General features: G+C 37.1%; 1 protein-coding gene across 2 annotated transcripts in view; it reads left to right on the forward strand.

The window, feature by feature from the left end:
- lpgat1 (lysophosphatidylglycerol acyltransferase 1) overlaps positions 1 to 24,461 on the forward strand; it is a 53,731-nt gene that overhangs the window by 24,440 nt on the left and 4,830 nt on the right. For both annotated transcript variants that reach the window (XM_014470264.2, XM_023347853.1), the window contains exons 5-7: positions 3,517 to 3,796; positions 11,235 to 11,361; positions 24,048 to 24,154. In XM_014470264.2, the coding sequence (XP_014325750.1) occupies positions 3,517 to 3,796; positions 11,235 to 11,361; positions 24,048 to 24,154 (514 nt within the window). The remainder of the gene's footprint in view (positions 1 to 3,516; positions 3,797 to 11,234; positions 11,362 to 24,047; positions 24,155 to 24,461) is intronic.

Consider the following 24,461-nt stretch of genomic DNA (forward strand, 5'->3'; position numbering starts at 1 on the left):
TTTTGTATGATGCTAATCAACAAATAAGGGTGCATTCACACCAGTCCTGTTTAGTCCACTTTAATCAAACTCTTCTTCATTTGTCTAGAAAGTCTGTTTTTTTTTACTCCAAAAGCAGGAAGTGAAATGTAGCACAAGGCATTCTGGGTAAATATAACCAAAACAAATACGTGGGTCTTGCACTAGTAGCAGAAATCACTCGTGATCTGTTATCAAGGACAAGAGAAATCATACAACAGCTAAAATTTGACGCCACTTCATTTCTGTTTACATTTCATAAAGCAGGAAGTTGCGCTCATGTTTTCTTCAGAAGTTTTCACGTTGTTTCATCAGTGGTGCTCGGCACAGCACCATCGGCAGGTGAGGGGGAGAACTGGTCTTTCAAAGTGTTTGGCTCATTTCACGAAGTTCAATGTCAAAGAGAATGTAGAAATACAGTTGATATGAATATATCCATGTTTTATACCAACCAACTTGTTATTTTACCCTCTTCATAAGGGTTCAAGCCTTAATTAGAGAGTTCAAAACACGTCATCTAACCCTGTTATTCAATCCCATGGTAAAAATATTTTACTACAGTTGACAGATTTGCTTTGTGTAAGCATGACATACTGGTGCCAGCACCATGTGGACATGGTTGCAATTATTTTAAGATTTTCTGTGCTTCCAGACCCCATTTGCTCTTTCAATATTCTATCTACAAAATGCTTACATTTCATTAAATCTGAATCGGAATGTCTTCACCTTGGTTAAAAAAAAAAAAAGAATAAAATCCCGTCATCTCTCACAGTTTGAGCATGGCGGAACAGCATGAGAGGAGGGAATTAATTTTTTTCTTTTTAGGTCATGGCAGCGCTTTGCTGTGGGATTTCACATCAGGCACTGTGCCGAGGGTGAAGCCAGACGGGCTGTAGAGGAAAGTCTGAGCTATCGCAGCCATTTCTGCCCTTCTCCTCCTCCTCCTTTTTGTCATCGCCCCCTTTGGCATTCTCATGTGTAAATTCCTGACATCTTTCCCCAGAATCCTTCACACATCCACTCAGCAAGCAGCTGCCCCGGTCACCCAGGGCATCTGCTGTCCACTCAAGACTGGCACGAACGTCTCAAACATTGTTACACACAGCACAGCGGCACATGACCAGAGCACAGCAAAGCTCCATCACTTATTATTATTATTATTATTATTATTTATATATATAAAAAGATCAATAAATCCCCCTGACAAAAAAATGTTTGAATGCTTAGTTTTGCAGCATTCAAGTTATTTGTGAATGTACAGTGCATCTGGAAAGTATTATTATATATATTTTTGGCCCAACTAGTTACTGGACTTTGGTTGCATTTACTTTTTCACTGAGGGTCATGTTGGTTGAGGTAGCATTTTTTCCCTTTTCGTATTTACCCAAATTTCCTGATCCAAAAACATTTAACTGTGGCAAAAAAAATCAAAAACAGAAATGATCTGCAATGAAGCAGCTACTTTTCCATATGACTGTACTTTGAGTTTAATAAAATTGAAGGTAAACCTTTATGGACATACTTTAAAACAAAGCTACGATGTCTATCAAAGAAACAGCAGCTCATTTTGCTACGGTCATTGTGTTGAGAAAACAAAAAAGTATAAAAATCTAAATGGGAGCCACTAAGTCAGAACAGAAATGACCGCATCTCCAAGTATAACAATATTTGCTGGTTAATTTGCTGGTTTACTATCTGCTACCTTTCACACAGGTTTCTTACTGCAAAATCAAAACTGAGTTATAGCAATAACAGTGGTGGATGCTGCTCCTTTTTGTTTGTTTTTGCCACCTGGCACTATTTTTGAATACCCAAATTTATGTAAAGGAGTGAAAAGCATAGTAAACCAATAAACTGGGTTATAGTAAACAGTTTGATTCACTTTAAAAAAAGAGATTACTTAAATTAAAATAAATTTTTAACTCCCTTCTTCAAATAGGTCAAACGGAACCAGCTCTTTTTGTTTTAGTTTACGGTAGTTTTCTTTTTTTTCCCTCTATAATCGTGCTGAGTGGAAAATCTTCTGGGACTGTCCTGTGTTGGTTTTAGCGCAGCTAAATGTTGGTTAAGTAAACTGATTAAAGCATGTAGCAGCTCAGCCAAAAACACTGCACTGTGTGTACACTTCAGAGACAGTTGGCCTGAAATCAGAGCAGACCGGCTGATAAATTAGTCCCATCACAACCTTTGCATTTGCTGAAGAGGAAACGGGTTTTGTCTGCAGAGTAAACTGCAACGTATCTTTAATGAAGTGTTAAACTTCCTCATACTCGTCTGTTACACGATATTCACAGGTTTTCCATTTGGATAAATGAATTGTCATTTTACTCCCTAACTCTGGTAGTGCAGTAATTGTGTTGTGTTACATTACAGCTGCACTGGCAAACAAGTGTGCACACTTAAAACACGCAGAGCTGCCCGGCTGAGCTAATACATTTAAAATGGTGTTTGACCATGGCTAACTAAAAATCAGTGCAGCTGCTCCTCATCCTGTCCTTGCTAATGCACTTATCGTTGTCATGGTCATCATGATTTGCATCCATTTTGAACGTGGCATGGCAGCTAAGTTAGAGTCAGCAATGTTTGTGTTTCTTTTGTTGATTCTGCTTTGACAGGAATACAATCTACTTAAATTATAAGATTTTAACCCAAACTGTCCACACAGGGTTATTACAGTCTGTCTCCATCCATCCCTTCAAATCATCCATCTGTTTGTCCGTCTATCCTTTAGCCTTCTCGATTAAATCCGTGCCTTCTGCAGAAATATCTTGCTGTAAATTTATGGTGAAATTAAGTATTTAAATATGTAATTGTAAAACTTTTGTTGAATATTGCTATGACAATATTGGTTCATTTTCAGGGCTCTTTTCCTTCTTTTCATTGGCCTCAAAAAGTGAATATCTGCTTTGGACATTGAGGGCAGAGAAAATCCATCCAAAAACCCAAATACATAATTGACAAGCAGATTTAGTTTGCATGGCTCCTGAAATACAATATACAACCGAAAGTGGCATCCGAACAATGCTTTGTGATTGTGAAATTACACACACAGACATTGCAGTGACACTTGAGATTCAATATAGTCAGTGGTGAGATCATTTTTGCAAATCCGCCAACAGCAGAGCTAATTTTTTTTTGTTTAGCACTTCTGCTAACTTTGAAAAGGTTTAGCACACTTGGCTTCCTATAAATTTACTTTTCTGAATAAATTCTAAAGCGTTTATTTACTTGGTTTATTTATTTTGCCTCCATATCTAAGCTTTCAACATCTTTTTTGAACTTTTATCGACTTCTAAGAATTCTTCAGACATTTATAATCATGCTCCTATTTTGAAATCTGTGTATGCAGCAATTTCCGTTTCCTCTCCTCACATTCTCTTCTTTTCTCCCAATAACATTTTTTAGCGCTAACGCTAAAGCTATGGAGCTTTAGCGGAACATGTGGAACTTTTGTTAACACTCTACATTTACATTTTTTGATTTTTGTTTTTCCATCAGGGTAAAGCTCACAGAGACAAGCAGCTGATCTACTTGAAGGAGCATCTAGAAAAGTACTACCACAGCCGTGACAGGAAGTGGATAGTGCTCTTCCCTGAGGGCGGCTTCCTCAGGAAGAGGCGAGAAACCAGCCAGTTGTTTGCAAAGAAAAACTCTCTCCCTCACCTGACCCATGTCACGCTGCCTCGCCTGGGGGCCACCCACGTTATCCTGAAAACCCTGTCGGCTCAGCAGGAGAACGGAAGCGTGGGCAGCGACTCCGGGACCCGCAACCAAAGAGGTAATGGGAATATACAAATATTTTTTCCCCAACTGTTAATTTCCTCTTTGAATATGTTTTTCCAAGCAGTACAGATAAATGTAGCAGTTCAATTCTGTTCCTGGAGATTTGTCTTTTTTTGGGGGGATTTTGTTTTATCCTTCAAGTGCGTGTGAACTTCTCCCTGCGCACAGGGCTCTGTCGATTTCGATAAAATGTTGTTTAATGTCTGCTGCAGGGCCGCAGGGAGACGCATGCAGCATTAAGCCCCCCTCCATTGTTTTGCTGTTTTCTGGGAGTTTTGCTTTTAAATGAGAGGCGACTAGTTGCAAAGATTGCCAGGAGAGGAGAGAGGTGGCATGGACTGAGATGCCAGAAATTGCATCAATGTTCCTGAAAAACCCCAGTGGTGATTTGCAAGAGAGTGACTTTTTTTGTTCTTTTTTTTGTGCCAAGAGATCAGCCCTAAATACAACCAGAGAGCAGGAAGATAACATGGCAATTAACAAGAAATGGTTTAATGATAGTCGTCTGACTTTCCTTGGTACAGTTTGGATCAACAGGTTCTGTTTCTGCCTTTTTGAAGTTGTTCTGTTTAGTAAAAGTTTTAAAGACTATTTTGAGTTGTTGCTAGTAGTGATTTGGAGTAACCTCGGATTGGCGTAATTGAGAACGTGGCTCAGATTTCTTTGGGTTTGCTAAAGCAGCTTTGTGTCCTACAGCCTGAGCTCTAGCATCTACAAGCCGTCTGTTTGTCCCTCTGCAGGACAGACTATTCGTCCAGGATAAAGAAGTGGTTTCTTGCCATTCAGACTAAAACAGAGACCTCACAGAAACATTTTTTTTTATTTTTTGACAATCAAAAAGCTTGTATTTTTCCAATACAAATAGATTTTATGTTAACGACCAACACAAAGTAGCTATTATTTGTCATAAGACTCTCATACCTCTAAATAAAATACTTTGGAGTGCAAGTCTCTGAAGCAGTGAATGGAGTCCACTTGTGTGTCATTTATGTCTAAATGAAAGCAGTAAGTCATTAAAGGCTTTGGAGGTTTGTTGGAGAACATTTGTGGACAAACAAGATTATCAAGAGTGAGACAATTGTGGGAAAGTTTAAAGAACTTTTAAAACTTTAAAATAAATCATACGTGTTCTGAGAGTTTATGGAGGTTTTGTTGAAGTCGGTATACGTACACGTTTAATTTTAACTGCACTAGACTCATCAATAGCTGCATTTTCACTACAAATCTGTGTAAAACTTTCTCAATATTCCGCTTATGGTGAAAGTACACAATTTTGCAATTGCAGTGTTTCCATTAAATAAGAAACTCATCTAAAATCACATTCGAGTAAGTCTATTTATGCAATAATTCATTAAAAAACATGCAGCGGGATCATCCTCCTACCACTTCATGTTGTCTCTTTAATTTTTTCTGCCAATAGTAACATCAGGTTGTTGATCACATGACTTGTGGGATGCAAAAAAGTGTTTCCATTCCAGTTTGACGAAATACACTCATTTTGATAAAACCAAAAAAAAACCACCTCATCCAAGCGCAAGAAACATTTTATAGAAAAATGAGTTTTTTTCTAAATGGGTGTGTTTTTCATGAAGTAAATTTATTGTTGTACTTCCAGTTTGCACAACCAATTGGTTAATATACTGTGAATAAATAGTCAAGCCCTATTACGCATCATACTGCTTTTTAGTATTTTGCCTCCAGATCTCATCCCAGTTCTTCCTTCATGCGTCCGTCTCTGGTACAGCAGCTCAGGAGAAGAAGAAGAAGAAGAAGCGGCTGCGTGGGGGCTTGTCCTTCTGCTTGGATTTAGCTAACCATGTTAGAACCGAGGGCAAGAAAACACTCATTCCCAGAAGCGCGCTGTGCACCTTGCTGCTCTGTCCTCACCGTGTGAGAGTGTGTCTGATCAAAGTCGCTGCTCTGCCTCACTCTGACCCTCCCTGATGCTCTGCAAGGTGCTCTGAGCTTGCTGACTCACTCAGAGACAAATGGGGCCACTTGGAGAAAATATGATTTGATGTAAATGTGCGTGCCACTCTGTTTCAGCCACGCAATGTCATCCAAGCTAAATGCTCTGCTCAGTGCGGATATAATGCACAGGGGTCACTTTTTGCAGAGAGGCCTTGTGTGCCTCGCAGACCGATAAGGTCGATGTGTGATTATAAAACTATGTTTGCAGTCGCAGATAAGCAAAGGTTGAAGATGGGAACCATTCAGGGTGGGAGTGGAGCTCCCTGAGAGCCTAATATAAACACGTCACTGTATCCAGTTAAGTTGAGCTTAAAGTGTTGTAATTGGTCGGCCGAATGGCCTGATAGAACCACATATCTGTCAGCGGAGTTCCTTCCTCTATTTACAGGAGGGCAGGGCCAGTCCGATGTCATTTCAAAGAGCGTGGCTGTTGATTTCACAGTATTGTTTGTCATTTCTTGGAAGCCACTACGAAACCGTGGCTCAGGGCTTTATTCTTCTACTTTTGGAAGGAGATCTGCTGGTGTTTCAATACCAGCAATGCCATTCAAGTCACTTAGCTGCACAGCCAGTCAGAGTGTTTGTTACTCCCCTACCTCCTACTGCCTCTTCTCTGCGGGATCGCACGTTAAATAAACAAAGGTGTGCATTTGTCAAAGGTTGGGCTTCGCTCCAGAGAACACATCTGAAAACTAAGGTTAAAGGGAAAGTAAGCCTTCGAGGTCCTAATTAGAAGCAGCAGTCAAACTGTGAAACTTGGTTAGACTGAATCAATGGACACTAATTAACAAGAGGGCTGCATTCACAAGCATGTAAACAAACTGTCAACGCTATCATCTTCCCGCATGTCAGAATGAAGTTACACAGACTTTACAAAGCATTCATACCCGTGAACTTTCCACATTTTGCACATTTTCTTTTGCAAAACATCTCAACTTCAGAAGTGGGTAGGGCAAAAAGGCTACTCGCATACTGAGTAATTGATCAAAACATCAATCATTTTATATTTAAAAAATACATCATCAGGTGGACCAGAATATAAAATGATGTGGAAATTTTGGTATTTTAAAAAATTAAAAATGAATCATATCAATACGTTAAAAAATGACAAAATCAGGCTGAATAGATATTTTTCCAAATCAATTTCTTTCAGTAAACTTTAACAAAAACTGCAGGTTTGTGTTTGTGTCTGGTCTGGTGAGTTTTTGGTTAAAACATGCTTGTTCTTCATTCAGTGAAGTTGCACATAGAATAAAATTACTTAAGTAAAAGTACCGCATAGTAAAAATGCTCAAAGAAGTACATTCGACAAAGAGTTACTCAAGTAAATGTAACTAGTTACTACCCAACTCTGCTCAAGTTAAATGGATTTGCAGGTTAAATGTTTTGTGTGGGGACCCTTTAGATTTTAAACTAATAAAATCAAAGATGTTGAGTAGTCAGTTAGACTAGAAAATTATCTACTAAATGTTTTTCCTTGTGCTTTGACTACAGAAAGCTCCAGCTCTGTTTATAGTATTCAGAACAGTGGCCTGGATGGTGAACGGTTGGACAGTTGTAAATGATAAGGTGTCTTTCCTGGTCCGTTTGGCGTGGCATGAAAATGATGTATTGAGCTGCGGCTCTTTGTTGTAACGTTCCTGTTGTGGTTTTCAACCTCTCCTGCTCAGGTTGTACTCTGCTCAAAGTGTTGAAATTGTTACTTTTTGTCAATATTTCTCCTTTTACATCTTCTTACGGAGTCTGATGTAATACATGCAGTCGGTTGTGAAATTGAGTTCCTCTTTTGTCACACATTTCCCCTGCACAAAGAAGCCAGTGTGCTTTGATTGGGAAGTGCTTGCTACACATTAACAGCAGCCGGCTCTTTGACTCCTACCAGGGCAGTCAAATAAGCGCCCCTGCTTCACCTCAGGTTTGTTTCAGATGCGTCTGTGCTGACGAAGGCTGCTGCTGCTGTTGGCTGTTTTTACATTTGACAAGCAAATGCAGACTTGTCAGCTTGAGAGGAAAATAGCGTTTAGTTCATGCCTGCCGGCGGATCAGTTTGGAGGTTAGGATTTGTTTAGGTGTTGGACCTTTAAACAAAATATAAATTTTTCTTCTTTTACGTGATCATTCACTTCATAATATTTAAAACAATCTCAAGATTGAACGATCTAGAGCCCTGAAATCTTTTGCATGTCCATCCTGTGTGTGTGAGGGTTTATGTGTCTGTTTATTGTGTTTGGCAAGACTTTTATTTCCAAGGAAAATTTTTAGTTTGTTGCACACATGGATATAAAAGTTGGACGTAATGCATCATCAGTGATCTGGGAAAAAAAATCTGATTTGTGCTGTTCAGACCATCATAAATCTAATATAGGTCACATTTCAGCAAAAAAAGCTGAATTTGGGACACCTTTGTCTGCAGGGTGAGAATAGCCTTTGCTTCACCTTTGTTACAAAGCGGTATAGTTGTCTAATGCTTGTCTATCTATTTCTACAGGTTCCATATATAAAACCTTATTCCAGTCAAAATATCTCCCTTAAATTCATACGAGATTTGTACTTTGTAAATTGTATTTATGCCTTATAAACTGGCTAAATTAGAGGTCAGAGTAAATCCAATTCTGTCTTGACTCAGTTTCAGTCTGTCCAGTTAATTTCAGTAAAAACCCATCATATGGCCAGATTTTGATCCAATTTCAAACAGCAAGTTCAATCCCAAATAATACATTCCAGTCAAATTCAATTGTTTATTGCAAGTTGATAAAGATGTGTCTCTTTAAGGAAGTATTGACTTTGCTCCAGTCCTTGATTTTGTGTGAATCAATCTGACAAAATGAAACGTCATCGTGTCAAATATTGTTGCACAGTAAGATTCTCTTCTAACATGTGGTCTTTTGCTGCTAGAAATTTATCTGAATAAACTAAAATTGCAAAATTAAGCTCCTTTGTAAAATTATTTGAACCAAAAAACACCTGGTGACGGATGTAATATTATGAAAATATGCCTCCTGTTTTACCAGTAGCCAAGAGGAGCTAGCTTCATTACTAATGAACATATGTGACAAAATATGTCAGTTTTTATAAAAATATGACATAACTGAAAGGTGTAATAAGCTAAATAGTACATTAAACTTACTAAGCATGCATTTACAAATTGGAATGATCAAATTTTTCAAGAAGATTGATCACAGCAGAATATATTTGCTTATTATTTATAAGCACAAAAAACATTTTTCCTTCTCAGTTACCCACTTGTATGTAGAGACTAGAGATCTGTCACTCGCACACTTATTTTTAAATATTGATGTATCAAAATTAAAATTAAAAACATTCAGACATAAGTCTTAAATTTTACCCAATATAACACCTACGTGTAATCTTGTTGATTGTGGACAAAACCCACTTTTTCCAAAGTGTTTTATTGTTAAAAATATTTTCAGCTTTTTTGACACAAAAAAGAACCTTATTTCTACAAATTTCCATCTTTCCCTCTGACCAACCTGATTACAGATGCAGCGATTATGTTCTTAACCTGAACAAAAATGTCCCGCCCACAAAATCTGCCTCTGTCGGTGCGAAAGGTGTCATAGCAAGCTCCGGTTTTATGCAACAAAACACCAGCGCCCTTAATTGCATCCACTCAGACTCACTAATACATACTCTAAAGAACAGGGAGCCAGGGTAAACCACCTAATGTGACATAATCTATTGCATTATGAAAGAAAAGTTACTGGGCACTGCTAACATATTCCACATTTATCACCGACATGAACAGAAACTTCCGAAGGTTATTTAGCTTGTTTTCCTTTAAGGTTGTTGCAAAGTCTGTCTGTGTGTCCAAGAAATCGGCTCTTCTTTAACATGTTGAGACTGGAATGAGGTCTTCCTCTTGGTTGGAGATTTTCCCATCACTGTTCTCCAGAAGTGACTCATGTTGTTGCTCTTCTGAACTGCCTGTTCTGTCATGATTTCAAGATATTTCATAACAAATTAATTATGTAGTTTTGCTCTAAGCGAGATGTATAATAAAGATTAGATGAGCCGACCTTGCTGCTAAACATCTAATCTAAATTAGATGTTGCTGCACAACATCTAATTTACCTAAATGTGTTGCTACAGAACTGACCCAGCCAAGTATCCCTGCAGCAGATTCCCATCCGTATCCCATCAGCCGTCACCAACCTTTCAGCCTCATTGCATTTTTTATTTTAATGACACAGTTTAACGACACATCTGAAATTTCATTTAAAGTATTATTCGGGTCTGAATGGCTATGAAATAGGGAAAAGAGTGTGTGTAAAAATACAGCTGAAAGCAGAAGTTTAGATTCTTTCTCACTGTCTGAAGTTAAATGAAACTTCTCTCGTTTTAGGTCAGTTTGAATTACTAAATGTATTTCTATTTGCTTAATGTCAAAATAATGAATGAAATATGTAAGAGATTTATTTATTAATGTCTTCAAAACCAGAAGTATTCTCAGTATTTGGTAGCGTTGCCTTTGAACTGTATGACTTGGCTCAAACATTTTGGATTTTTTCCACAAACGTCTCACAATAGTTTGCTGGAGTTTGTGTCCAGAACTGGTGTAACTCAGCCAGGTTTGCAGGTCGCTTCACTCCCTCATATCCCTTTCAGATTTTCCTAAAACTTTTTCATAGGACCGAGATCAGAGATTTGTGATGGCCACACAAAAACATTAACATTTGTTCTTTTTAAGCTACTTTATATCCACTTTGGCTGGATGCTTAGGGTTATTGTCCATTTGTAAGACCCATTTGGCTGGTCTTTAGATATTTCTTCATTATTTCTACATAATGTTGTGTAGTCATGATGACATCTATTTTATAAAATGCATCAGTTCCGCCTGCAGCAAAACAACCCCACCACATGATGCTGCCACCCTCAAACTTCACAGATGGAATGGTGTTCCTTGCAACCGTCCCACTTTTTCCTTTAAATTTAACAATGGTCATTATGGCCACCAGACCACAGGACATGTCTTCAAAAATGAAGGTCTTTGAAGGACAGTTTGACTGTGGATAATTACACTGTCTTGCCAGCTTCTTTGGCTTTTGTTCTGAAGTTGATTTGCACATTTTGGACCAAAACACTTTCATTTCTGGGGCACAGAAGCCACATCCTTCCTGAGCGGTATGATGGTTGTGCATTCCCATCATGTCTAAACTTTAACGCGGTTAAAGTTGCAAGTCCTTTTTTCCCTTTTTCCTTTGTCTTTTCAGTCAGGGATTTGTACAGGCTCCATATATAAATCCTGTTGTCCACTGAATTGTCTCTCCAAAATTTATAGTGAAATTTTGTGTTTAGATTTTAAACGTGATCATATAAAAACAGACTGAGAAACTTAAGTCTGGAACTAAAATTCAGTTCACTGTTAGAATAATATGTGAATTTTGAATTAGATTTTGCTATTTATCTTCACAAATCCCATTTTTTCCCTTCTTTCATGACAGTTAATAAAAGTAAAGGCCTGCAGTGGGTTATAGATGTGACCATAGCGTACCCCAAAGCAAGACCGATGGACATCCAGACGTGGATCTTTGGCTACAGGCCTCCTACAGTCACACATGTACATTACAGGTAAGAACCTGATTACATTCTCTCTTTTCTCATTGGTTCTTGTCCAACAATTCATCACTTTGTCGCTCTGTGAGAAAAGTCCATAACTATGCTTGGTTATGCAAATAAACTGCTGCAAATATGCAAAAATTTGTCATAACATATACGATAAAGTAAGGAGGCTTTCATTTGCTTATGGAGCAGTTTATCTTGCTAAAAAAACATGTGTCTCGTGACAGAATGTAAAATATGCAACATCCTCGTATACAGTCGCCACCTTGTATCCAGCGGATAAAAATATCTTTGCTCTTGTGTGAAGTGATGCAGTTTTTCCTCCGTGCTGTCCCGTTCTCCTTGCCCCACAGATTCTCCTCTGTTATCCACCTGAGACCTCGGTGATGGTTGGCCCTGATTACATTTTTTTTTTTTTTTGGTCACGGTTCGAGGGGAAAGTCAACCTTTGTGTGTTTTCTTTGCCGGCTGGATCAGAAAAGATCAAAGATCATCAGGTTGAAGTTGCCATGACCTTCCCTGATATGTGAGGGTGTGTGTGTTTGTGCTTCTCCGTCTGGGCGGCGATAGGACCAAAAAAAAAAAAGGTGATTTATGAAGCCAGGCTCGCATTTCTCTAGAGGATTCTCTGTCCACTCGGGCAACAAACCAAAGGACTCATTAAATCTGTAATGAAAGCATCTTTAGCTCCTCCCTCTTTTACAGGACACTCTAATCAGCCATCAATACGATCAGTTGAGTCAGCAGGTTTTTACACTGGGACGGACAGGGAGCGCTCCAGGCGTGTAGACGATGCTGATCGCTGAGAAGTTAGACCCACGCTGGTTCAGGTGCAGAGTCAACAAGAGAATTAATGTGGCTGCTGATCAAGGAAGCACAGTGGGGGGGGGAGCAGTGTGATTCACTGTGGTGGTGGTGATGATAGCAGAGGCAGTTAGACCGCTGTGCCACCCTACAGCTTTGCTTCTGCTGTGTCATTTAAGGACAGATTTTACTACAAGAGCAGCTCGTCTTATATTTGTTTTTCCTTATAATCCTTTTGGCAATCAGAGCATGAACATCACAATTCTCTGCATTTTTTATCCATGTAAAGAAAAGAAATTAACAAGATAAACAAATAGGCTTTTCTGTTGTTCAGCTGTAGAGGGTAGAGTTTTGTCTACAAATCACGTTTTAAAAGCTGCACCGATTTTGAGTTTTTGTCTGATCTTCAAGTCAAGCAGGATTTTACCACATTACAATTTTTCTTTAAAGTGGACATATTATGTAAAATTCATATTTTGAAAATGTCTGTACTTCCGTTTGGGTTTCCACTACTTCTAAAAACAAGTCCAAGTGCTTAAAAGAAACCACCACGCCATTTTCTGGCAACAAGCTAATGTTTTTTGGTGTCTGGAAAATGAGCCATTTCAAAAACGTCACAAATGAGCAGACACTGTCCCTTGACTAGCAACCCTCGCGAAGCCCAGGCTGTTACCTAGCAACCCCAGCGAATCCCAGCCTGTTACCTAGCAACCCCATCTGAGCTCCAGGAATTTGGTCAGCTGGTTTTACAGCTGTATGCTCCATACAATGACTGCTGGAAAAGATGTTGTTGTTGAAACCACTTTCTGGATTCTTGTTGGTTGTGCAGTAGGCTCTACTTCTGCTTTTCAAAGATCTACAGTTGTATTTTGCTGCAAAAGTATTGATAAAATAGCTACATAGCTTAACAATTAGCATATCTTTCTTTTATTCAATTATTTAGGTTATTCAACCATCAAATTGGGGAAAAGGTCTTTCAGATATACCTGGAATCCTGGTATATCTGACAGACCATTCTTTTCCAGCGTCCCACCAGATAGTTTGTTGAAGCAAAAATGAATCCCTGGCAGGCCAAAAGAAACAGCTTTGTTGTCCATTTTTTTGTTTGCAGATACGGCATGTTCATCAGATTTACCTGAAACACAATACAAAATTTCTAGGTCGGAATTTCTGCATAGAAAGAAGAAAATAAAATTGTTAAAAAATAATAATGAATTACACTTTAAAATCTAGTTAATTAATTGAAATTAACACATTTTAGTCCCAATTAATTAATACAGGCTTGCTTTTGAAGTTGGTCTGTATATTTAATGCTCTAAAATGACACATAACTTGTATATGGTTCATTTATTGCTGTGCTATTTAGTGGGATTGATTTATTTGCTTCTTCATTTGATTCCTGCAATAACTCTCAGCCTGTATTTAGACCATAAACATGGAATCTTAGTTATTGACAGCATATTAGTGGAAGCACACATTTCTGACTGATTTCTCACCATTTTAGTCATTTATTAGCAGAATCTCATATTTATTGCGTGTTTTTCTCTCGTCTTTGTAGCCATTTCTGTTGTTTACATGTCCTCACTGCCCGTCTTTTCGTTGTCCTCTTCAGTAGACCCACGTCGGTGAGTTCAGGCACCACTGGAAAACAGAACAAGACATTTTAATGCATGTGTGTTTGAAATCCAACATCATCACCCTGCTTGTTTCAGTGTCAGCCAGCCTTAATAGAGGCCGTCCATCCTCCACTGTGTTATCATCTGTAGGGGCTCTATAGGCTGCATCTGTTCATGAATATTGAGTAATATTCTGGATGAATCCACATCAAGGGCTCTTCACTTTTTCAAATCCGCCTTCCTCCTCCTCTTCCTCCCCTCCCATCAGCCCCACCCTCCCATCGCTGTCCCCCCTGTCCTCTCTCTTTCCGTATAATCTCAGCCTCCCAGATTGCAGCATCATAAGCCCTCTGTGAATGGCAGATGGGAAAGCTAGGTGGGAGTACAGAGGCCGAACGAGGGCAGAAGTGGGTGTTAAATACGCTAAAATCCGTTTTCCTTTAAATGCACCGTCTCTTCTTCTTTCTCTTTTTTTTTTGCTGGTGTTTGGTTTTCTTAAAGCTGCTTTTTGGAAATATCTGAAGTTTGATTTATGGAGTCTGACTGCCTGGTCATCACATGGTGGCTGTTGAACACAAAGCTTGATAAGTTTGCAGCAATAAATACTGATTTGTTGCACATCAAAAGAAGGAATTGTCTCCAAGTACTTATTACAAAATACTTTGACTTTCTTCTCCTTTTTTCTACTACGGCCAAGCTAATTAATAACCCAGACAAGCTCAGGATTAAATCCTTCATATTGTTCACACAGTTGTAATGAGTGTCTTTGGAGTATAAAACACTTTTTCCCAAGGATCAAAAATTTATTGGGGTTAACTTACCATAGAAAAATGTGCTAAAACTAAAGCTCATTCACAGAATTGATGAAAAAGTAGCATTAACAAAGCTAAAATATTCATTTTCAATGCACATTTTCTAGATTTAATACACTTAACATGTATTGGTACGCTGGGGTAAAGAGTAAAAAGGATTAGAATAAATTAATCTTGTAGTAGGATAATTCATAATGAAAATTTTGGGAAAATCCAACCTTTATTATATTTAATCAGTAGAGAGAAAAGCTCACATTAAAGGCTTTGGCATATTTCCCAGTAAGACTCAGCTCAATATTTGTTACCATTTCTTCCAGTACAGTCACTGGGACTGAAAAGGATGAGACGTTTTCTGGTTGTTTTGGTCGCATGTTTAAGTTCATTAACATTTATTGAACTTAAATAAATATTAATGAATACCTTGTGAGGACCCAACTTAAGTTTATTGACAGAAATCACCTGATTTTTTATCTAACGTCTGCTGTTTTTCACAGCTAATAAGGATAAAATGGCTTAAAATGTCACTTAAATAAGAAATAGTTAAAAGTGCAGAATATTTAATGCTGCTTATGTGTTTTAGATCTTCATTCTGATCCAGAATATATCAGTCTGTAAATGTTTCTTCTAATATTCTCTTGATCAGGAGCCACATCAACTTCCTCTTTCACTGACCTTGACCATGAACAGTCATACGTTGGGCTGTTTGCTGACATCTGCATGATTATCCAGTCAGACCCGCCCATATAGTCCAGATCCACCGGTAACAAAGCTTTTATTGCCCTCTTCAACCTGCCTCCTGCTCTGATAACGGAGGTATATGGGCAGGTATATGGGGGGAAAGTTCGCTCAAGCCACGTAGACATGAAAAATACGTTTGCTGCTCCACATCACGTTTCAGGCCGCTTAATTTTATGCAGACTGAAGATAAGATAATTCAGCATTACCACCATATCCATGATCTTCTGTTCGTTTTTAAGCATAACCGAGAGGTGTAATCTCAGTAGGAACGTGAGAGTTTTTGTAACATTGTGCTGACTCATGGTAGACCGGTGAAAGGAAATTAAATTCTGGTCACTGTCATTGCTCTCCTCAGTACAGATGTTCATCGAAAGAGTGCAACTTTAAAACTAGGACTAAAGAGAGGTGGGAACCAGAGGAAAAAGATTGTTAAAGTAGAATCAATATATATTATTATTATTATTATTATTATTATTATTATTATTATTATAGCAAATAAAATAAGTTCATACCAATAAGCTAATAATCAAGCTTTCTCCTACCACTGATTTTAACACTCTAAAAGCAAATAAATATTAAGGCTGAAACAATTACTTTGATTAATCATGATGAATTGATTATTGAAATAATTGCCGCATTTTGCTATCCAATTATTAACTGTTGATTACTATAAAGTAATCGACAGATCCACTATTTTGATAAGTCGAGCAGAAAGGACTGAAATTTTCAAATGCAGATGTTAGAAGATGCTACAAATGATTAAGCATACACTCAAGGAATGCTGTTATTGCAGTTTGTTCTCATTTAAAAAAGTAAATTATTTGCTTATTGGTATTTTTAACACATTTCTAATATTGCATAAAAAAGCTTAAGTGGTTGTATAAAAAATTTGCAGAATGTGATCTTTTTTTCCCCGATTAATCGTCAGAATAGTCAATTACAAAAAACTTTTAGCTGCAGCCCTAATAAATTTAAGTGAAAAAAGATAATAAAATGAATCACTAAAAAATAAAAATAGTAAATAATAAAAAATGAAAAACATTAAGTAAAAAGCAAGAATTCATAGCAAATATGAACATGTTAAATATCTTTGAGTTTATTTCTGCTTTGTGATTAAATTTTGCTTCGTTGACTTGAGGAGTTTTCCATCTCTTTACGTTTGGGTGACGCCTGTCGCTCTGCGCCAAGCCGCTTCCTGGAACAGTGAAAGTCTTGACATGGAGGAAACACTGTGAACGACCAAATGGAGCTCTTACTGGTCAAACGTCAGCTGCTCCTAGGTCTCTGTCTGATTGCTGGTAAGGGTTCTTGGTCTCCACATCAAGTTAGCAGCGATCTCTATTAAGGAAACTTCTTGACTGTTTCTGAATGATGCATAAAAGCTCAGGCGTCACTGTTTGAAAGCGACTCCCTTGTTTGTTTTTTGAAGGTTTTTCCCACCAGAGATTTGAGCCTAATAGACCAAAACAATGACTGGCATCACTCCAAACAGCCTTGTGTAGAAAGCAGACTTTTACAGCCAAAGTCAAGTTTAATTAGCTTCCTTGGCAAGTTTAGAGTGGAAACAAAATCTCAAGAGCTGCACAGAAGCTAAATGGTCCGTGCAGGGCCGAGTTGGTATGGTCAGCTTTCCAACTAGCCTGCTAAATGAGGAACTAGCATCTTATTACTTTAGTAATCGATTATTCTATTGATTATTCTGATGATTAATCGGATAAAAAAATTGGCACACTCTCCATACTTTTCATTTAACCACTTAAGCCTTTTTTGCAATATTAGAAATGCATAAGAAGATGCAAAAAATTCAAATTCTTTTTAAATAAGCAAATAAACATTATATTACCTTAAATGCAATAACATAGCATTTGTATTTGAACCAGGGGAAACTAAAATTATGAAAATATTTGCAGATAAAGATGCTTTCATCTTAAATGCAACATGTGTTTTGGCTTAATTACTGCTCTGAATATGTTTTTTTTTTCAGCAAATTACTTCTTTTTTTAACAGTTATTCTATTACGTTAATTGTTAAAATACAATCAGTTATTGTATTTCAATAACTGAATTTTTATGATTAATCCAATTAATTGTTTCAGCCATTAGTTAAATTATACAACGTGTTGTGCAATTTAATCTTTTCGCTTCAGGTGTTAACTCCTCAGCAACTCCTGCTGTAATTATACACGCTGAGGCATCACATGTAAGGATGTAATTAATCGTTTGCATGTAGCGCAGGTCGTCACGTGGTGAAAGCCTGACGCTGAAGTTTCCTGACAGCAGAAACTCCAGCTCCCCTCAGCTGTCTGTCTTTGGGCGTCAGGTTACCAAGCAGGCCAGTGCCAAGTGGGTTAGAGTGGAGCTGAGAGCGCAGCCGTGGCCGAACGCCAACACACCTCCACTGCCGTCATCACTACTGTACCCTGCAAACACAAACACCAGCATCTTCAGATTCCTTACAGCGGTGTTTCTGTTTCTCTGAGGGGAACATTGTTTGGCACTGGCTGGCAAATCCTCAGTTGGCTTAACTTGGCATTTTGCAACAATCGTGATGCTGTAAATTAATCAATGCTATTTGCTAATTTTTCTCTATATATATGACACTCAAATCAATCATGCATATTCAGTTTTTTATATATGTTTTTTTTATTATTGAATTTTCTCTTATAGGACACAACCATCTTAACATTACACTTAAATCCAGAAATATACAACTATACAAAACCCTTAAGATTAAGACAGAGAAAATGAAAAGACAGGTAAATACAGCTCTGGAAAAAAATTAAGAGACCATTGCAGTGAGTTAAAACTTTAGTGTTGTTGTTTCTAAATAAATATGAAATTGTTTTCTTTGTGTTATTTGAGGTCTGAAAGCACCTTTTTTTGTTATTTTGACCATTTCTCATTTTCTGCAAATAAATACTAGTTTTTTTGGGGGGGGGATTTCAGAGACATGTTGTCAGTAGTTCATAGAATAAAAGAACATTGTTCATTTTACTTAAAAATATACCTATAAAAAGTAAAATCAGAGAAATTAGTTTTGTCCAGAGCTGTAGAAACTGTAAAGTCAAGACACAGATCCCTGCATTAGTAAGCCCTGACTTCAGTTCCTAGGATATTTAAGGTTCCCAGAGATTCTCAAAGCCGCTGTTCAGTCTTGTTAAGGCACGTTAGTTTTTCCAGTCCCAGCGAGTTTCCTCTATTCGAAACTTTTTTAAAGAACTGCTCACGAAGGCAATTGGTTGCACTGTATTTTAGGGTTAAGAAATCCAGAGTTTCTTAATTTTGGACACGTCTGCAAAAGTCTGAAAATCAACCACTGTCTCATTTCACTCTGCTATGACAGAGAGAGCTGACCGACAGACCACCAGGTCACGTCTGCACGTGAACGTTTAAAAATAGACACCACACTGTTGCCAACATAGTGACTTTGTTGCTATATTTAGCAACGTTTCAGAGCAAAAAAATCTCAGTTGGCCAAAACTATAATTGGTAGGTCAGGTTTTTTAAAAGCTTGAATTTTTTTCCAAGTCAAAAATGTTTATTTTTGACTTGAAATCTGTTATTAAGGTACTTCAACCGTCAAATTGGTGCAAAGCGCTGTTACACCCAGTCAGTTTTCAAATGTTTCAGGAGCCGCTGATCATTCTTGGAACTTTCTTTAATGCAGATAGGCTAACTCTTTTTAGCACAATTTGTACACAACAATAGTCTTTTCAAGCAGCCCATCAGATTGTTTTTTTTAAAAACAAAAATTAACCCCCAGTGAACCAAACAAAGCGTTTTTTTTTTCATCCGTCATTTTATTTTTGGATGCTGCTTGTGCATCAGATTTACAAGCGTCAGAAAAATGGCAAAGTTTCCAGCTCAGGACTTTTGTGTGCATTAAAAAAAAAATCATTAATTATGTAAACAATTTTAACGCATGACCTATGTAATTAATTTTTCAAAACTGACACGTCATAATCAATATTAATTAATCAAAATGAACTCGTTAAAGTCTCCCTCCTACTGCATATGTATGCATGCCACACTTTTCAGAACATTACAAATCTTTGGGAAGTTGCACCTCATTTTTCTTCCGTTTAATGATTGTTTGCACCACTTTGCATTGATCTACATAAGAATCCCGTTAAGTTGCGTTGAAGTTTGTTGTAACATAAACGATGTGGAAAGGCTTAAAGTGTATGACTCCTTTTGCAAGGTAACGAAAGAGCTTTTATTTTTACGTGTGGTTCTTTTATTACAATATTTACCAAAGAAGACTGAGGTTGATAACATTCCTCACCTTGGGTTTACTGGAAGAAACCACTTAGAAAATAAGCGGCTGCCTAAACAAATGACTAGTGGAGGATATATTTAGAGATCAGGTGTTTTCTGAAGCCCTACAACTTTCCCCTCGCCTGCTAATTTTCATCATAAGTGGTCATCCGCTGGCGTTTCTGCAGATGTGGCCACAGTGGCTCTTCTCAAAACAAAGCTGGCTGATGATCCAGTGAAAGCGGCAGATTAGCGCTCGCCCTCTCTCTATTAAAGTGCGTTGCTGTTTCTTTTGGACCCGAATCGGTGGGGGCTCTCCTTCAAACCTCAGCTGCTAAAACAGCTTGTGCAGCTGCTCTGAGCAGCAGACGAATCTGATTTCTGCATGAATATTTCAGCTGCAGGAAAGCGCCGCGGCAGCCACCTGCTACCCAAGCCCATAAATGCTCCAACGCGACTAATAACTGGCCAGGGCCGGCTTTTGTTTCTCCCCTTGCTATCGGCTTACGTTTCTGAGCTCGGAGCCTCTAGGAAGGTGTGAGGCTCTTTCTAGGTTTACCCGTTTTGCATTGGGTAATTAATCATATTCACTCCTTCATTTTACTACGTTGATGTAATGAAAGAACTTGGTTAACCCCTTCGGGTTTGGATCTTTACAAGAAGTAATATGGATTTATGCGTCGATTTAATTTATTATCAAGAAAGTAATAGGTGTTTGTGCTTCATAGATCAAAGTGTATTGAGTGAATGAATTTTTCCTCTTTTCCAAGTATTTTGACCAGATATCTGTGTGAGTGGTTCCTCTGGAACATGATTGACCTGAACGACACCTGATAGCTTTGAGAAACGACTTTCCTTTACCTCTAATCAAACTATCAAGTTTGACAACACCAAGGTTTGTTCTTGTTGTTCTGAAATCATTTAATCAAAAAAGAGAAAAAGTCGTTCTCAGAATTGGGTAAGATTTCTTCCTGAATGTTCCTGGCATTTCACACATTCTGGGAATTTGCTCTACATAGTTGAGATCTTGTTCAAACTTGCCACCTTGTAGGTTGCTTCTGTGTAGAAAGTGCTTTTGTCCGTTAAAAAACTAACTACTGTACAGAGATCCCCCAGATACACCTGCTTAGTCAATGCTACATAAAAGCAATAATGCTTAATACATTAGTGTGACTTAAATATGCAAGAAACAATGATTATAAGAGTAATTTATTTTATAGGTTCATTAATTAATCAGCTCTCTACTGATTGGAAATTATATTTGCTTTGTATGCTTTTACTCTCTAAGAAACACGATAATGTTGTTTTGAGAACATTTTTAAGTAATAAAACGATAATGAAAAAATAATGATGCAAGAGCACATTCTAAAAGATCTGTTAACTTTAAATTCTAATGAACATTTAATATTTTTAAATATCCAAAATAAATACACAAAACGACACATAAAATGAATCGTGAAGTTTTTGTAAACAAAATTGTCCTTCAAAAAAAGGGCTAATTGCGACCAAAGCACCAAACTGAAGACTTTTATCATCCAGTTTTTGGTAGAAAGAGAGAAAAAAGAGATAAATGATAAATCATGCCAATGGAGATAATTGAGTTTGTTTTAATTGATCATGCGATTAATTGACTTATTGATTATTGTGACAGGCCTATGAACTACTGATTAAAATTACAGCATTATTAAAGAATTAGACATCAACACTTTTAAACAATTATTAATCAGTATTTCATGTCCTAGTTACTGTTTGTGACAGCAGACCATGAAACTCTTGTCTGTCATGTTTAAAACAAACCTGATTCTAAATCCCATGACCATGTAAAAGTCCAAACTGGTTCCCTTTACCTTCATGGTGGGCATTATGTGGACAGGAAATGTTGAGTGCAGAGAAAGAAGTGCTTATCTGAGGGAGGAGATTGTAACCTCTGTTTGAAGGTGACCAGGAGCTGTCTGGTGTGCAAATGCAGCCCAGTAGAGACCCCTACTGGCAGGAGACGAGATTTCACCAACAGCAGCTCCATGACTGTGCCTGAAAGTCACCTTTTCCATTTAGCATCTCTTGTTTTCCTGGGATCCATAATAATGTTATTTCATATTATTGATAACTGATATGTAGTTTTTTTTGGGAAACATTCTGTGGAAGGAAAAAATATATTTGAATGTTTGTTTTCCTAGATGAATAAAATAAGTTGTAGTAATTTTGTATTAATCGTTGAAAACCAAACAGTATTTTCAATATATAGTTCAATGTTTTTTGCCCCAGAATTGTGACATTATTGTGATTAGAGATTTCTAAATTTACTTTCTTTTGATCACTTATCAAACTGAGGAATAATTGCAAAATTAAAACTAAAGGGGCAGTACTTACAACTTATTACTCAGGTTTTAATAAGCTTAATAAAGCTGGTTGAATCATAAAAGAGTGAAGAAAATCATATTAAAAAGCAGAAATAAACACATTCACTGCTTTTTTCCTGGATATTTTATTTTGCAAACATTATTATATTTATATTTTATATTGTATTTTATTTTATTCTGGAGTAACCTCATAACATTGGAACCTCAAAACATTGTCCTGAGCCGTATGCAACGAAATTTTGTTCTGTATACACCCTGTGCATGCAAAATGATAATAAAGTCAGTCTAAGTCTAAGTCATTATTTTATTTTGCATTCTGGATTTTTATTTCATACAAAAAAAATACAAAGATTTTTTTATTTTTTATAGTGTAATGAATCCATTTAGTTAATGAGAGCTTCTGCAAAATTTCTGCTTTATTTACACAAAATCCCTAAATTTCTCACCTGTAAAGAGGCTCAACATTCAGTAGTTTTTAACCATTTTTCCCCCGGATGGAAAATAAACAGACATTTTAGTTATGAGCTGTTAAAATATTTTTTATTTTCCGTCGACCAAATGCTTATTGCAGAGCGTAACTGCTGGTAATGGTGTGTTCGTACCTCTACTTGTCCCCGCTCTTGGCTCCTCTTCACCGTTCCCGTCTGCATTTAGGAAATGCTGAGAACTTTCCAGCCTCCACATATGAAGCTGAATCGCTGAGGCTTTTTAAAGTGCAGCTTCTCGCTGAATTGCGACTGACTTCTCACTTTCTTGATGGCTGAACTGACTGAACTTTAGCAGTTAGATGTTTTTTTTTTTCTGACTCGGTCCTCCCACTCCCTTGTGAGTCATTTAGCGGAGCTCCATGAGTCTGTCTGCTGTCGGGGGCTCTCCTCAGCACTTCTGCCTCTCTGTGGTGCTCCACTGAGGCTACCAGCTAATGAATCCACAAAAAGGGAAAAAAGAAAATCAGCAAACACAGACAGCTGTAACAAACACCAGCATGAGGTGGAACACTCTGTTAGGGAGCAGTTTTAGCATTCATTGTTTGAGTTTTAGGCTTTAATAGTTTCTGAATGTTTTTTATACAGTACTGGTGAGTCTTTTGGTGCTAAATGCAGCAGAGTTTATGTTCCTGCTTGTTTGATGACTCTGAGTGCAGCCAAGTTTGGGTTAAAAACACCAGATTTTAGTGGGTAATTTGAAGGACAACCTATTGAACTCTGTTTTCTAATGGTGTAAAATTACCTGAAAATGAGGACTGGGTAAATGTGACATTTTTATTTAAATAAAAGTTAATTTTCAAAGTAATTTCTATAAATGTGCGTTAAAAATCAGGCTGAGTCAGAATCAAATTTATAAATGTTCGCCTCCGAACATTAGTTGCTGTAAAAAGTTCTGTTTTGTGTTTTAGGTCCATTGTTTACACTCGGATTCATGCAGCTAGGTCTAGGTGATAAATTGATTTTTATCAATTTAATTATTTTATTTTTTTATTTATTTTTTTTAAAACTTTCATTTTATGGAAAAATCTCTTTTTTTTTTCACCAACAATGCATTTCTTGGTTTTCCGTGGTTCAGAGTGATGAGTAAAATGAGGAATGTTGAGCATTTTGTGAAGTTATGCTTTGGTATAAGTTTTACAGATAACACTTAATTGAAATACTTAATCTTTTAACATATCACCATAAAATTATCATCAATAGCAGGACTTTGAAACAGTTGTGCAAAATCAAAGAAGAAGCCATGGACTAAGTTGCTTGCATTATATCGCAATGCTAATGAAGCTTTTTTAAAAATTGTATTTAAAAAAATACAATAGATGTTAAGAAACTAAATGGTAAGACTGTGTCTTTATTCTGCTAATAATATGAAAATATTTTTGTAAATAAACAAAAATTCTCGTAGCGTAACCCTTATTGTCGGGTTTTGAAAATATTTTCTATCATTTGTAATTTTTTTAGAAAAGAAAGTGAGGAAAAAATAAATTGTATCTCATATGAAAAATATCTGAGATTTTAATTTTCAGCCCTAGCTTCTGTTATATTTCCTCTGCAGGTCTGGGACTCCAACTTACACAGAAATACTTTTTTTTAATGTCTTTTCCATCTTCTTGTTCTGCTTCAGGATGTACCCAATAAAAGAGGTTCCTATTGAGGCAGAGGCCCTGACTGACTGGCTGTATCAGAGGTTTGTGGAGAAAGAAGAGTTGTTGGCTCACTTCTACAACACAGGTAAGTTTGTTCAGCTAAAGTTTATCATTACTCAAATGCATAGTTAGTTAACCTGTCACTGCTGGTCAAGCTTTACCAAAAACTACACTGCAAAAACGCAAAATCTTTTGTATTTTTGGTCTAATTTCTAGTGTAAATATCTTAGTAACTTACAAGTCAAAACATTGCTTAAAAAACTGAAGGTCAGGACAAATATTAAAAATAATTGTACTTCAATTAGAGGGATTCAGATAATTGTTGTGAGGAGTTAAAAACTGTGTTTTCACTCTTTAAAAAAGTATCAAAATCACCTGCTAATCAAATGCTA

The sequence above is a fragment of the Xiphophorus maculatus genome, chromosome 15, assembly GCF_002775205.1.
Source record: "Xiphophorus maculatus strain JP 163 A chromosome 15, X_maculatus-5.0-male, whole genome shotgun sequence".
Taxonomy (NCBI): domain Eukaryota; kingdom Metazoa; phylum Chordata; class Actinopteri; order Cyprinodontiformes; family Poeciliidae; genus Xiphophorus; species Xiphophorus maculatus.